The sequence below is a fragment of the Netta rufina genome (genome assembly GCF_964035555.1).
Source record: "Netta rufina genome assembly, chromosome: 2".
In the NCBI taxonomy this organism is placed as follows: domain Eukaryota; kingdom Metazoa; phylum Chordata; class Aves; order Anseriformes; family Anatidae; genus Netta; species Netta rufina.
The window spans coordinates 22419653-22434792 of record NC_140124.1 but is presented as its reverse complement, the minus strand read 5'-3'; the positions used below and the strand labels follow the sequence as shown (position 1 = coordinate 22434792).

The following is a 15140-nucleotide window of genomic DNA, read 5'->3' as shown; positions in this document are numbered from 1 at the left end:
GCTGTCTTGTTTCTTTTGTGATCAAGTAACTGAAAGCCAACACAGTGTTACTGGAGGGAAGTGATGTGCCTGCGGTATTCTGTAAGTCCATTAGGGCGTTCCCAGGTCTCTCTCATACTTCATCCTTCATAGGGACTAACACCCTGGTCACTTTTCAACTCCCAGTAAACACCAAGCAGTGTTTTTATAACTCTCCATGTGCAACACCTCACTGTAATGACTAATGTTGGACCTTCTACCGAGCAAAAGTCAATCACGTTGTACTTACAGGCTATGCTCTTAGCATTTCAAGCTGCCTCGAGGAAGCAGCAGTTTGCTGCTGTGCAGTATCAAGAATGAATTCCTTATCCTGTTCCAGGTCCTTCCTTGCAGTTGGAAGCAAGATGCTCTCCAAAAGTGCAGCTAACTACCCGCTGTGTCCTCGTGTACTTGTTCTTGTAAGCAAGAGGGAAGACCGAGGGGCAGTGAATAATGAACTTCTTCCATTTTCTGTCCTCTCCTATTCACTAGCTTGCAAACGGAATAAAGGCAAGCAGCATTCGCTTCTTCTGTGCAGGCAGGATTACAATTGCAGGAGAACTAAACAGAAGGATTTAGGAGGGAACAGAGGTTTTATCTCCCTGCACGGCTAAGTGTTATGATAATTTAATTCATTATTCTCCAAACATCCTATATCATCTACTTCCTTTTTCCTCCCAAGTCAGCACAACTGAGTAGCTCCACTGCTTGCTAAGTTATACACAATGTGTAACAACTGCTAAGTAGCAAGGAACACACGCTTATAAACAAGCAGCAATACGAACGACTGGATGTAATGGAACTGATCATTTTTGTTCAAGACTGGCTGTGTAGTTCCAAAGAAAACACGCCAATATCTCCTTGGAGCAGAAACAGCAAGTTCAGTAGAGTTTGTCAGCGCGGCACCATTTGAGCCAATTTGTCATCAATTCTTAAAGAGTGTCTGGTGCTTCACGGAAAACTTCTATATATAGAGACAATCTTGCTTATAGATCATTTTTACATTTCTCTTCCACTTTTTCCTCTATTACTGCTCAGTGAAGCCAACACGCTGATCCAGGACTCAAGTCAGGGGAGCTGTCTCCTGGCTCAAGCTAATGGCAGGGGGAAAACCTAGGAGTTTCTTAACTCTTTCCTCACAAAAACTGCATTTAGTGTTACTGATATCTTGGAATAAATGTTGCCATTTAACAAAATTCTTCTAAAAAACCTTTTAAAACTGCTGCCCAGCATGCCTTTCTACATTTAAGTGAAGTAAAGTACGAAAACTACCATCAATAACACTGCAAAGGATATAAAAAATGAGAGTACTTTAAGAAAACTTCTAATAAAAAAAAAATCAGATAAAGCTGAGCTCCATCTGACTGCAGAAATACCCAAATACCAGAGACATTCTGAAGATTTCAGCAGAGCAGGAGAAGTTCTGCTAGAGTTATTACTCTGCTGCAACTTTGATTGTGATGAGCATGCTTATTTATCTCAGACAGCTTTTAGGACTTTCCAATAAGGGGGAAGAGGTTACTATCCTAAGTAATTTTATCCTAAGTAATTTTAGCAGCAAAAGGTTTTCATATTAGACCTCCATTTTAGCACACATTCTGCACTAAAAACGCCTTTCTGTTATCTAACTTACTTCTCAATCAGCTTGAAAAAAAAGCACTTTCAGCAAGGAGAATATCCAGATGGGCAGCTATTGCAGAAAATCCATTATGTAAAACCTGTTCTAGACTATTTCTCTGCAAAATCAGGTCACTGCACGTATGGCCAGCCTGCCCAGAAAAGACACATCCTATTGTCTTTGAAGATGCTATTCAATGTGACAGCTTGCTGGATCCAGACAGCACAAATGGGTCTGCTTTTGCAGTCTAGAGGCATGGCGCCTCTGATCAAGTCACTACTTGCATATATTTAAAGCTAGACTTTACTATTTTAGATTAATCTCTAGTAAAATCAGTGGAAACGTACGCCCCTCTGGCTTCCATGTGTGTGACCGTGCACGCTGACAATCACACACTGCTCCAACCAAAGTAAATGGCAAACCTCCTGTTGGCTTACGGGATGCAGGACTGGGCTGAATTCAGGCAGCGCTGCCACGCGAGGCCATCTGCTCTGGATAGATGCATGTGACTCCTATTAAAGTCAAGAATAAAGGAGACAAATGCCCCTTTTAGCTGGGTGTGCTGACTTCAATAGGAGTTTGCACATTGGCATTCGAGCACCGAACTCAGCCCTCTGGGGAATGTGTAATAGCGCTTAGTTCATATCAAACTTTCTAAGCTGACCAATTCAGAGCCTTCCAGATCATTACCACTGCACTGACTTCTGCTTTCTTTGACTGTGCATCCTTCCTATTGCTGATCAAAACAATTCTGGTCAGTGACAGTCAGAGGAGTGTCCTGTAGCCAGCAGCTTCTCCTAAGGACAGTCATAATGTCTAAATAACACCAGTGTTTAAATTTATGGCAGCTGTGGTTTTCTTTTCCATAATTTACTTTTACACATGAGCTTTTGTTAAGAGGGTCGTCCACTGACTAAGCACAGTTTGCTTTTTATTTTGGTTCTTTTAAACAACTTGGTGATAGGATCATCCAATCACACTGAAAGGTATCAAGCAGGGAACCAAAGTTGTGCTACTTATACAGCACAAATGATTTCCTTCCAATTGGTTTGGCAAATAAGAGGATTTAATTAGCCAGAGAGCAAATTAACCCTAATCCCATTAGATGAATTTATTTTTATTCACAACATTAACTTCCCCGGACAAAAGATTTTTTGAAAGAAAAGACAGAGGCTTTTAACAGTACTATTTAATAGCGTAGATGTTTTAAATAAATATTTTTTAATGAGAAGTGGTTTTCTAACAGCACAGCTCTCTTCTGTGATGTCTACAATGTCTTGTAGGAACATCCTGTTTAAGCAGAGATTCCCATTTAAATGGAGGTGTGTGTGTCAAAAGGCAAGAGCCAGCTTATTATCAGACAGACTGCGGGACTGCAAAGGATATTCAGAACACCCCTGCCAGTGTTTCTAGAAGTAATTGATTTAGACACTTCCAATGGCAATGTTATTATGGAGAGTTAATCAAGGGCGAGTTTTGAAAATAACTTCTTGAATTTATTTTCAAATATGTTATAACAAAGAAGTTATAACTTCTGACATACACAAATTGTAGCTTTTCATTCTACCAGCTGAAAGCTGCTTATCAGATTTCTTTTTCCAGCAGAAAATCACCTCTAATCTGCATAGGAAGTTTTCCTACTGAAGGATGTTTTTTTTTTTTTAGTTTTACTTTTGTTCGTTTTATAAGCAGCTAAAAAACAAGGAAATAGGAGGTTGAAAAATTCTTCCTTGTGACTATCGGTAGAGATTACTCTCCTCCTTTTCCTTCCCCCAATGCACACAGGTTTGAAAATTTTCAGTATTTAAGTTAATATTACAATTTTGTTTTTTTTTGAGTTGCTAGGCAACATCAAAAAATAAACGTCCCTGCTCTGAGCTCATACCTTCATTATTCTTCCAGTGTTACAGAATTGGTTACACAAGCCTTCCGTGGCTAAGTCCTGCTACTGTTTAGCAGCACCATCATTATTTGGTGTGCTCTAAGGGAAACACACTCTTCTAACCTACCTGCAAGATTTCTGCAAAATCTACCAGTTCAATTCCTGACTAATGTTTGAGAAGCTCTGTAGCTTTTGCAAACTCTATTCATCTTTCCCTCAAATCACCTGTCAAATATATAACAAAAGAGCATGCCCGTTTTTATTTAATAATTTTAATTGTGTCTGGGCAGAAGGCAGAGCACATCATACAGGAACTGCAAGCATTGTTTCGGTCCCCTCAGCATTTCCTTCCAGAATGCCAGAACAGAAGTGACTTATTAAATAAAATGACTTCCATGCATAATTCTTGCTTAATAATTATATTTCAAAAAGGAAAGCTTAGTTATGCTTGCTGAGCCACCATCCCTGGTCACTCGCGTACATGAAAGATACTGCCTTTAATCCTCACTTTATCGTATTATTAATCACAGTCAGCTATTGACAAAATTATTAGAATAAGTAATAAGTAAAAGGATGAGGCAATTCAACACACTGCATGCCTTTTCCTTCACTCTGCCTCACGTCACACTCACGGTCTCAGGCTGGCAGTGGAAGCAGAAGCCTGTTGTGATTTATCTACCATCCCAAGGCTGCAGAGCAAGGCTGTCCCAGGGCTTCCCCGGCTTCTTCCAACCCCAGCCAGACGCTTCACACTCGATGTGCCCTCCTGCTCTATGCACTCCTACCTCTATTTCCACCAACCTTCAATTCCTCTCCAACTCAAGAGCGCTTGCTTGTGCGGCTGCTTTTCTCCACTTCCTGAGTTTTGATGTCTATCTTGTCCCACCTTCTACTGCGTGGCTTCTGTAGGTGGAGCTACAGGGCCATCTACACAATACAATGTATAGTCTATTAATAAAACCTGTTCCCAGAAGCAATGCTATTTGTTTCAAGTTTGATTTCCTTGACAACATAATGGTAGATTATTTTCACATAGCAAATTTTGGCACCGACCTGATTCCTTCAACGTCCTCTTAATCTCCCCAAAATGCCCTACCAGCTCTGCTTTGCCACAGATTCCTCTTGCCACCACTCACTCAGCTCAGACAGCACAAGAGGTGGGGACAGGATCAAGGAATCCATTCACATCACTTACACGTGTGAAGACCACAACAGACATTTTTAAAACAATGTACATATCCACAAACAAACCTGGCTGCCTCCTGTGATCCACTGCACCTCTCCAAAGGACTCAAGATAGTGAAACATACCTCAGCGAGCAACGCTGTGAAGCATCAGGGGAAGAGCTTCTTTCTTTTCCTTTCACTGCTGAGGTCTGTCTACTACTCTGCAATTATATCTGCACCTATTATGTAGACATCGTATATGGTAAAAAGCTGGGTTTGGGAGCTGCCATTTCTATGGCAACACACAAAATATGAAATTCTTTAAAAGCAGTTAGTTAAAAATCTGTATTCCTCGGTGTATTTAGTTTTTAAGAATAGTCTAACCTTGACAGTTAACATAGGAAGGAAGTCACAGAGTCACAGAATGGCGAGGTTGGAAGGGACCTCTGAAGATCATCGGGTCCAACACCCCTGCCGAGCGGGATCACTCAGAGCACGTTGCACACGATGGCATCCAGGCAGGTTTTGAATATCTCCAGAGAAGGAAACTCCACAACCTCTCTGGGCAACCTGTTCCAGTGCTCTGTCATCCTCGCAGTAAAGCAGTGCCCTCGCATATTACAGAATCACAGAATGGAAATGAAATTCAAATTGTCAAGGAACTTGTATCAGCATTGTGGTGGCTTCATCTCCCTGCAGTCTGCAAAGCTGGTTATGCTGCTTGTATTAAAACCAGGCTTTGGGGGCAGAGAACATGTTCACTGCGCTGATTACAGTAATGCATTTTTTGCTGGGACTCGGGGCAATGCAAAAGCCAATTACAGTAACAGTGTTATGCACATCTCTTACATGTAGCAAACCCAGAAAAACCCACTGAGAAGCACATGAAGTCCCAGGTCACGTAAGCAGCTGTATGTAGTCCAAACACAGTCTGTCTGACCTAAGTTCAGAGCATGGACTGCATTATTTTTTTGTTAATTTATTTCATGTCTATCATGCAGTGCATGAATATGGTGGCAATCAGAAGTTAACCGAATCCACAACAAAGAGGAATGCATTTTATTTTTAAACTATGAAAAAGTTGTTGTTTCCTTTGGGAGAATTATTATTGCTACCACATGGGAAGTTCAAATTGGAGACTTTTACAAGTCACCTTATCTACAACTATTAGACAGGCAGACGTAACCTGCTACACATCCTGACAGGAGCTGCTCCTCTCTCCCTGTAAGCGCTAGGAACACAAAATGCACTTGACCTACACGAAATACAACAAAACCATATTGCAGTCAAGTTTAAATAGGTACCCACAGTCTTTATATGCAAGTATATTCTCACAACTTCTTACGAGCACAGAAAACATTATCTTCATTTTGCTGAAGAAGGAACACATAGGACATTCTGACTCCACTAAAATCAATGGATATTTTTTCAGTGGAGGCAGCACGTCACCCAGTAAAAAGTATCAGACATCCCAATGTATTTAGATATCTATTATGGCATCAAATGCAGCCAGAAAGCACTGACACAGCACAGTGAGAGTACATAAAATATTGCTCTTTATAAAGCTATAAAAAGAGTTCCCCAAGATACTTGTCTCCATATTCTGCTATCACTTTACATTAATACATGGTTGAGCTTTCAGGCACTGGGGAAAATCTCCTCCCCTGTGAAGAAGCTAGCAATTTAAACCCCACAAGGTCATGTCCGTGATGTACACCAAGTGTTTGGGGAGGAGCAGGAACAGAGGAATAGTACTCTGAATTTCATGTATGTTACTGCACAAAAGGGAACACATTTTAAGGAGTGAGGAGACAAAGGGAGGAGGTTTATCTCCTTCACTCCAAGAGTCTTTTGCCATACACTGTTGAAAAATGTTGAAAATATTTTCTTGTTACTTGGTTGGATTCAGAAATAAGCAGATGCATTGGTACTGTCACTAAAGAATAAACTTCACTTCCATATTATGTGAATCTGTAGTATTTAGTAATACTTTTAAGTCATTCATACAGATCTAGATATAGATCTAGTAGTCTACAGGCAATGTAATGCTTCCATACCACATGGGATGAAAGTGAGAACTTGAAATGAAGAGTTCTGGTCTTACAGTTTTGCTCACTGATTCAAATGAAAAATGGACACCTTAGCATAAAGCAAAAAACCATTCCAATGGTGGCTGAGGAGAACACAGCTGAACAACCACTGTGTTATTCAGCCAAGCTGGTGGGAGCTGGAGAACATGCAGGAGGTAAAAAGTTTAATTTCAACTGGGATCTGCGGTATTCATTTCTGACAGAAATGGACAAGGTTAGAAAGAAGTCCGGGACAGAAATTTGGTGTATATTGCTGTAAATCCTACTGACATCAAGGCAAACACACAAGGAGGAAGTCATGATGCCAAACATCTGCTTAAGGATAAAGAAAAAAATAAAAAGTTTTCAACCACTTCAGAGTTTGGAGGGAAATAAGACAGGACTTAGAAAATGGAAAAACAAAACAAAACAAAAATCACTAAACAATCCTGATTATAAAAATGAAAATCCGTATCTCCTATGTTCAAAACTGAAATATAAGCACTCTTCCAGTGGTGCATGAAATGCAAGAGAGATACAGGTATTATCAACAGTGCAGAATGATGAAATTGCATTTTACTGTATGCCTCCACAACATCACTGCACCTGTGCCTATTACCAACACCAAGAATTGCTGCAGAGAAAGGTGGCTGAGCAGCACAAGAACAAGGTTGGATGCATTCATTTGTCCTAAAACTTCTCCAGAGCATAGTTAGATGCTCTTCATTTCATTAATTATTCACAAAGGTATTAGTGCTTTAATTTGTTCACCATGCAGGCAAGGCAGTAAGTTTGTTTTGTAATGAAACATCTCGTTTGTAACAATATAAACTAGATGCAGCAGATTGTCTTATCTTGGTGTCAGCCTGCTTTTTCTGGCTGGCTGTTTCATCAGTGTCAGTGGAGCTACCCTCAGCCTTAAGCAAACTATGCTGCTTCTCCCCCTTCTCTCTCCAGTTCTTCCTGGAGAAAAGACAGAAACTGTGGCAATGAAAATACAGACTGTTTATGGTAAACATCCTAAGAAGCCATTAATTATTTTTGGCTGCAGTAATATGCAAATACGCATAATTTCTGTAGAAACTATGAAAATCTCTGCACTTCCAGTCAGATGCCACTGGGTTTATACCAGTACATCATGAGCTCAGCAGAACGTATGCGATTCTAAGAATTGAAATACATTTCTAGTGTTTCTGTCCCTTCTCCACTCCCTCCCCTAAAAGTGAAAAAGTTTTTCTGCTTTTTAGAGCAGAAATTACACTTCCTACAGTAATGATGACAACCACATGGATTCTGAACAAAAACAATAGCTTGAATGAACAAGCGCCCACTGTACTGCAAATACGCTAGAGAGAAGCACTGCATTATTGCCTCGTAATATATTCACAGTTTTCCATCTCTGGCATTTACTCAATTTTCAGATACAAGTGTGAAAATTTAAGCCACTGAAAATCTATTAAGGAGAGACCGCAACATAATTAACACTGAAAATACAGCTCCTGAAATGAAAGCCAAAATCAGAATAATGAGGTTAGAGGGCCTATCCTGAGCAGGCACAGATCCGGCAATGCAAACGTTACACCAACTTACTTGCCTGGTAAACATTTCTCCAGCATGGAGCCATCCCAGTTATCGGCCATCCTCCTCCCTTCAGACTCCAAGCACAACAGGCATGGGGAATGACAGGGTACCACCGCGTTCGCGCTACATATGGCTAGGTTGACAGCCCTTAGGGTGCTAATGTAGCCCGCAAAAGATAGAGTAGCTGCTCTACTTATTAAATTAGGCTGCTCTAATTTAAATTGGTTGGGATGTGGCCAAAATTCTGCTAGAACTGGCATGCTGCAATCAGGGCTTAAATGAGCCTTTGTTCAATGTCTTCGGCTGCATGGAAAGATGCTTACTTCAGCTGAAGTGTGAGCTGGAGCCTAAGCATAACGTCTTCAATACCTTCCTCTCCGTGGCTTTGTGAAGTCAAGAGCCCTGACAAAAAATGCTTTTTGTTTAGCAGTCCTCATGCCTTCTCCTCACAACACCCCAAGTGCTCCAGCACTTTGTCATGAAGCAAACAAGGCTGAACTTGTCTCAAGATTGGGAGCCTCAAGCTGCACCACTAATTAATGAGCCCATATTTATCTATACTAACATATACTCCACTTAACAGTGTAACTAGCTTTTTATATGCAACAGTAAAAACACATCTTCCATTGTAAGAGAGCTTTGGAGGCCTCACCAAAGGGGCATGGAAATTTGGCCATAAATGAAAAAGCTCCGTAATCAAAATCAGAGCCATTTTACTAGCAGTGAGTAACTAGCAGTGAGGCATGCTACGGTTGTAACGCAGCTGACAGGAAGGATTAGGGATGGACTGCTTCTTGTGGAGAAGGCAAACGTGAGCCAGTCTTACCAGCCTCTTCTTGAACAAGGGAAAACAAAACACTTTCTAGAATCACAAATCAAAATCAGTGTCAGGCAGAAAGTAAGTAAAACTTACTGTTACTTACCACAAGAAAACCAACATTTCCCCAGTTAAGGGGAACCCTGAACCCATCATCACACTCTTCTTCTACTGTTCAATTTTGTACTGTGTTCAAAACTACTCTTTATTAAATCCTACTGCTGTACTCTCTAATACATCTAATTCCTGACAAAGGATTTAGCAGGAATGCTATTTAAAAAAAAAAAAAAAAAAAAAAAAAGAAGCCTTTTTCAGCAAACAGAGGCAGGAAGGAAGCAAAAACACTATTTCCCCCCTCACCTCTCTCTTACCCCTTCCCCCAACAGAGTGGATTCAGGCCAGTTCTGCTTCTGGATGTGATCATAAACTGGCTCAAACTTTTGCCTTGCAGGGACAAAGCTCCACTGATTGTCTGTAATGATCTGCATCTCTGGCTTCTTTTTCATTCTCTCTATCTCACAGCCTCCGCTTTTCTCACCTTCCATTCTTCTTCCTTGACTTCTTTTTAGCAACCATCTGGTACATACTTCAGAAAGTACAATGGAATAACTGAAGTAGAATCACCAGGACAAGACTTATACCCTTAATTCTTTACACTTTGAAGGTATAAAGAAGGCCAGCATGGTATACCAGCTAGCAATGAAAACAAAACAAATCAATAAAAAAAAACAAACAACACAACCAAACCAAAACCCACAAAACCCTAAACAAAAATAACCCCTATATCAAAAAAACAGAGATCCTATAACACAGATTTATGGAGAAATCCCGCTCACTACAGCAAAAGTTATTCTGCAATGTAAAAAAACGAGAACATTTTACAGATCATGTTAATTAGGCTTTTTGTCCTTTGAAAATATTTCATGACTTTTTTTTTAAACATCTACACGTACTTTCTTGATGGTATTAGTCAACCTCAAAGTGATTTACAAAAGGAGTCAGTATTATGTTTCCTATCTGTCAGACAGGAAACTGAGCCACAGAGAAAAGAGATGGACCAAAGGTCAAATAGCTGACTGGTGGCAGAGATAAGGCTAGTTTCCATTTCTCCAGACTTCCACTTCAGTGCGGCAGCCGTTATGTCTGTTTCTCAGTCTCTGGCTGAAATCAAGTCCTCTCAAAATTGTTTTATGTAAAATATTTAATAATTGTAAAATATTACATTTACAAAAGATTTTTGTCTGGAAGTGGCACCTCATACTGCTCAAGTATATTTACATACACAGTACATATTATTTGAATAATAAAACTCTGTCTTCTCTCCTTTTAGACAGAAAACCTATTTCTGTACACTCCAGTGAAAACTTCAATATATAACATAATAAATGCAGTGAGACATCATTTTCAGATAAACGAAGCCATCGAAGGAAGCACAGTTAAATGTTACCTACCAAATTTTTGGTCAAACCTCCATGCTGGAACGTGTGCATTGTGCTTCAAGTTGCTGTTTGTTGGCAGAGGCACTGTTACATAGATGGGGCCATTCACTGGGATTGGAGTCCCATCGCTGTTGAGAAGGTGAACGCTGACCGCAGTGACAGGGGTGAGGTCATACCTAGTGCTGTTTCCTACCAAGAGAATGAATGAATATTATGACTACAGACTTTCCTGAAGTTTAAGACACACTCATGTGGTTCAACACCACAGCATTGGACTGACATTTCTCAAGGGAAGGTAGTATTAATCCGCCCTACATTACAAAATTCACCAAGATGTATATATTTTGGAATTTTCCAAAATTAAGTAAGTTAAAAATAGCAAAGACAAGAAAAATACAATGTGAATTCTCCTGTATATATTTTTGCACCTTCATTCAATTTAAACTAATACACACGGGTATCACAGACAAAATCCGGGTTTAAAAAACAAAACCAACCAACCAAACACCACCAACAACTACAAAAAAAAAAAAACACAAACACCTGAAATCAACCAAGCTAAATTGATGTATAGTATTATCTTATCTGTGCAAGATTACTAGTATTCTTTATATTTAAACTATATGCGAATGGGCTTTACTTCACAACAATGCGGTTTAAAAAAATGTTATAACCCTTCAGCTAGGTCAACCAAATGAATCAATGACAGAAAAATAAGGAAGATGTATTCAGGTATTCAGGAAAAAAGCTTCAGGTACTGCTTAAAACCAAGAAGATCTGGAGCTCAAAGCAATACCTGCAGAAGTCTAAACCAAAGGCATGGACCTGGAAGTTTTGCGAGGGGCTTGAGCCCACCTGGGTCCGCACTGCTGCTACAAGCAGCTGCCCTGCCTTCTCCTTTGTGCTGGCCTTGGTGGTTGTGCAGCTGCTAATTTTGCTGCGGGGCTGATCTTTGCACACAAGAAAAGGAGCCTGGCTGGGGTGCCTGGTTGGCAGAGAGAGATTACACCCTTCCTGTAATCCTGTTGCCTGATATCTGCACTAACTGCCTGTGCAAGCACATTTTCACCCAGGTGGTGTGCCCATCAGCTACACCAAGTGACAACAAGTGATCCTGAGGAATATGTAGTATCTTGGTGCCAGTCTTCGTTAGGGCAAATCCATTTAAGACAGCAGAGGGAGTGCTGGACAACAGCATTAAGACCTTGATGATGTCTCCTAGCAGTGAGTGTCAAGGAATGGCCTCTGTGAAGCTCAGTGCCTCTCAGGGGCAGTCAGCTCACCAAAGTAAAGACACCACCAGGAAAAGGCTGGAGGAGCGGGGGTGGCACAGGGGAAAAAAAGACAGAGCTCCTCAAAACTCCCAAGAACTTTAAATTCTTTGAATTTTGCAAGAGGTGCCAAGCTGAAGACATGCGAAATAACCACAAGGAACTCTGCGTGTGGCTTGTTTACAACAGCATCTACTTTGACGCACATTTTTCCCACATTTCAAGGGGAGTGTTGCTGTTCCCCAGCTGACAGGCCAAGGACGGATGAAAGCACACACAAGGGCACACACTCAGCTTTGATCTGCCACAAACCGAGGGGCAGGGGCATGTCCTGCAGAGGGATTAAAGTTTTAAGAAAACAGGAGCACCGAAGATGGCCATGTAAGAGAGCCACACAGGTAACAGAGAGAAAAACAAACAAACAAACAAAAAAAAACAAACAGAAAATAAGGTTTAAGAATTCAAATAGGGACCCGAGGAGAGGTGCCAACCTACCCAAGCCTTTATATTACAGGCTTCAATGGTGCATGGTATCACACCCCTACAGCTTTAGGATATGAAGCAGAAAGAGAGGAGGGAACTGGTGGGGAAAGTTGTTTTATTCATGACCACTTGGTCCCTGTAACTTCTGTCTGATTGATGCCCGGCCCCAAGTCACTGGACTTGGGCCACTAAGCTTCTCCCGCTGGTATCAGAGAAATCAGTTCCTCTTGCAAAGCACCACGACCTGATCCCTTTCTGGCACATCCAAATTCCTAATGACAAAAAGTGCAACTTTGGATTTTAGAAGCATTTAGATCAGTATCTACAATTAAATTATATTTTACTTATTTTTACATATTGAAGTTTTTGAATTTTGCTTTCATTCCTGTCTTGATAAATCGTATCTGCTTTCAATGTCTGCAAAAAATGCATTATCTAGCCCATAAAGAAGCATCCTAAGGATGAAACACTGCTCACATTTTTTTACTTTAGGAGCGCTGACACTTTGCTCAGTACTAGGCTGAAGTTAGATTAGAAGACAAAGAACTTTCTGAAATCTACTGATCTCTGGCAAGAAGAATAAAAAGTCCTTCAGTTTGCCATCTTGTACAGTATGTAAATGCTCGTTAAAAAGATATGTTTGTCTCCTTTCAGTTGTGAAGGTAAATTAAAGTCAATGCTTATGAAACCCTCACATGCTATACAACTGATAAGCACATGCACAGATTAAATGGGAATGGACTTCAATAAATGTCAGCTTTCATTTATTTATTTCCATTTTTGACATCTGGTGACCTGTAAAGAGCTCTAAAAAAAAAATCAGAGGAAAATCCACTGTGACTTAGACTTGACTCTCTATGAAAAGGAAACAGCCTACAAAAACAGCAGGAGTAATGATTATTAGACAGCTTGGTCCATCCCTGCAAACAATGGAAAGTTTTGTTTAGATTGGTTAAAAGGATATTTTGTGAAACCATCCTACTGCTTTCCAAGTGGTGACTAATACAAACAATAAGTTAACACTATACAGGCTTATCACGACTTGCAGCAAAATTGTTTGAACTTTTATGTTTGGAACATGCTGATTCACGCAATGAATCTCCACTGGCCCACATTACTACTTCAACATCCACTTATGATCTTATAAAACTAAACAAAAACTGTTGAATTCATAGAGAATATGTTTTAGTTAAAGTAACTGCAAAGTCACTGCATAAAAGTGAGCCAGAGAACTGAGATGACTTAAACAAACAGGAGGACCTCTCTTGAAGTCCACAGACCTACTAATACCCTGTGAAAGACCAGTAGAGTAGATGGGTGGAGAGGCAGCAAAGTTGCTTAAGAATTCTAAAATTTATACATATTTTTATTCTTTTCTTTTTAATTCCCAGGTGCTGGTCTCATTTTTTATTCCTTCAGAAGTTTTTCAGGTGAAATCTTCATCAAGCCACTCAGAGCTGAAGAAAATGAAGTCAATCCAAGGTTAAGATTTTGAAGTTTAATGTTTCCACAGCAGGAGAAACTTCTTCTAAAAATAGAATGCATTTCCCCTATTCCATTATGCATATATGAATATAATGTATTCATAGTTTATATTCTACCGTACTAGATACTACAATATTCAGAAGACAAGACTCTTCTCAGTCTCTTAGAACTCATTTCTTTACAGATCATTTTGATCTTTTGGCACACACTTTTAATTGAAGGTTAACAAAGGTCAGATCCAGGACAACATGCTCAAATAGAAAAGATCCTTTCATAGTCTGTGCATGCTAGCATACAGAAGACTAGAAAACTAAGGGTGCATTCATCTGTTTCGTAGGAGGCTAGGAGGTAAAACAGGAGGAAGACGATGTCCTACTTGTGTAGTTCCTGTGAGTGGTGATCATGTGAAAGCAGGCCTTGCCAAAATGCCACTAAATAAATGCAAGTGTGGGAAGCTGGTTTGCAGAGCACTTAGAAAAGCACTGGGAGAGAGGAATTCCCCACACATTGTCAACAATTTGTTTAGTGGGTTTAGAGATAAAAATAAAGGAGATTAGGAAGTATACAGAGGGACGAATGTGATAGGTATGTCCCTTCATTTTAGAAGGAGATAAGAGATATTAGACCGTGTTTGAGTATAAACAGACAGAGGAAACTGAAGGTTGAAGATGAGAATGGGGAAACGACAGATGAAGGGATAGGATGAGATGTATTCACTGAAACAGACAGAAGGGTTGGAGTACGGTAGATGACACATTTCTAATTGTAATAAAAAAGGAGATATTCAGATATGTACAAAGGGAAAGGGAAGTTTATTTTGCTAGTTCCTGTTCCCCCCACCCCAAGGAAGAACTAGGAAGCTCAGTCACATACCCTTTACTCGCATGACCTAGCATTCAAAGTCACCTAGATCAAAACATCACAAGTAAATGTATCCTGAGAAACAGCAAGGAAGGACCTCAAGGGGTTATTTAGCCTGCTTCAAAGCAGCTCTGCCTCTGCCATCCTGACAGGTGATTTTCTAATTCGGTCCAACACCCTCAAGCAACTGATTCTATAGCTTGAATGACCTACACCACAGCAGGTTTTCCTAATCACTAATCTCAATCTCTTTTGCTGCACTGCAAGTCCACTGCTTTCTTTCTAACCCAATACAGACACAGAGAACATGTTGTTCTTTTTGCAACATTTTAAGCATTTGAAGCTTTCTGTGTCCAATTCATCTATTTTTCTCTAGCCTACATAACAGCAATTATTTCAGACTCAATGAGAAGTGAAAAAAGAATAACAGGCAGTTGTAGTCATAAAATG

General features: G+C 40.1%; 1 protein-coding gene across 1 annotated transcript in view; it reads right to left on the bottom strand.

Annotated features, from left to right (window-relative positions):
* Positions 1-15140, bottom strand: part of FAM171A1 (family with sequence similarity 171 member A1) — an 87312-nt gene that overhangs the window by 10594 nt on the left and 61578 nt on the right. The window contains exon 5 of the mRNA XM_084306746.1: positions 10603-10779. Coding sequence (XP_084162872.1) covers positions 10603-10779 — 177 coding nt within the window. The remainder of the gene's footprint in view (positions 1-10602; positions 10780-15140) is intronic.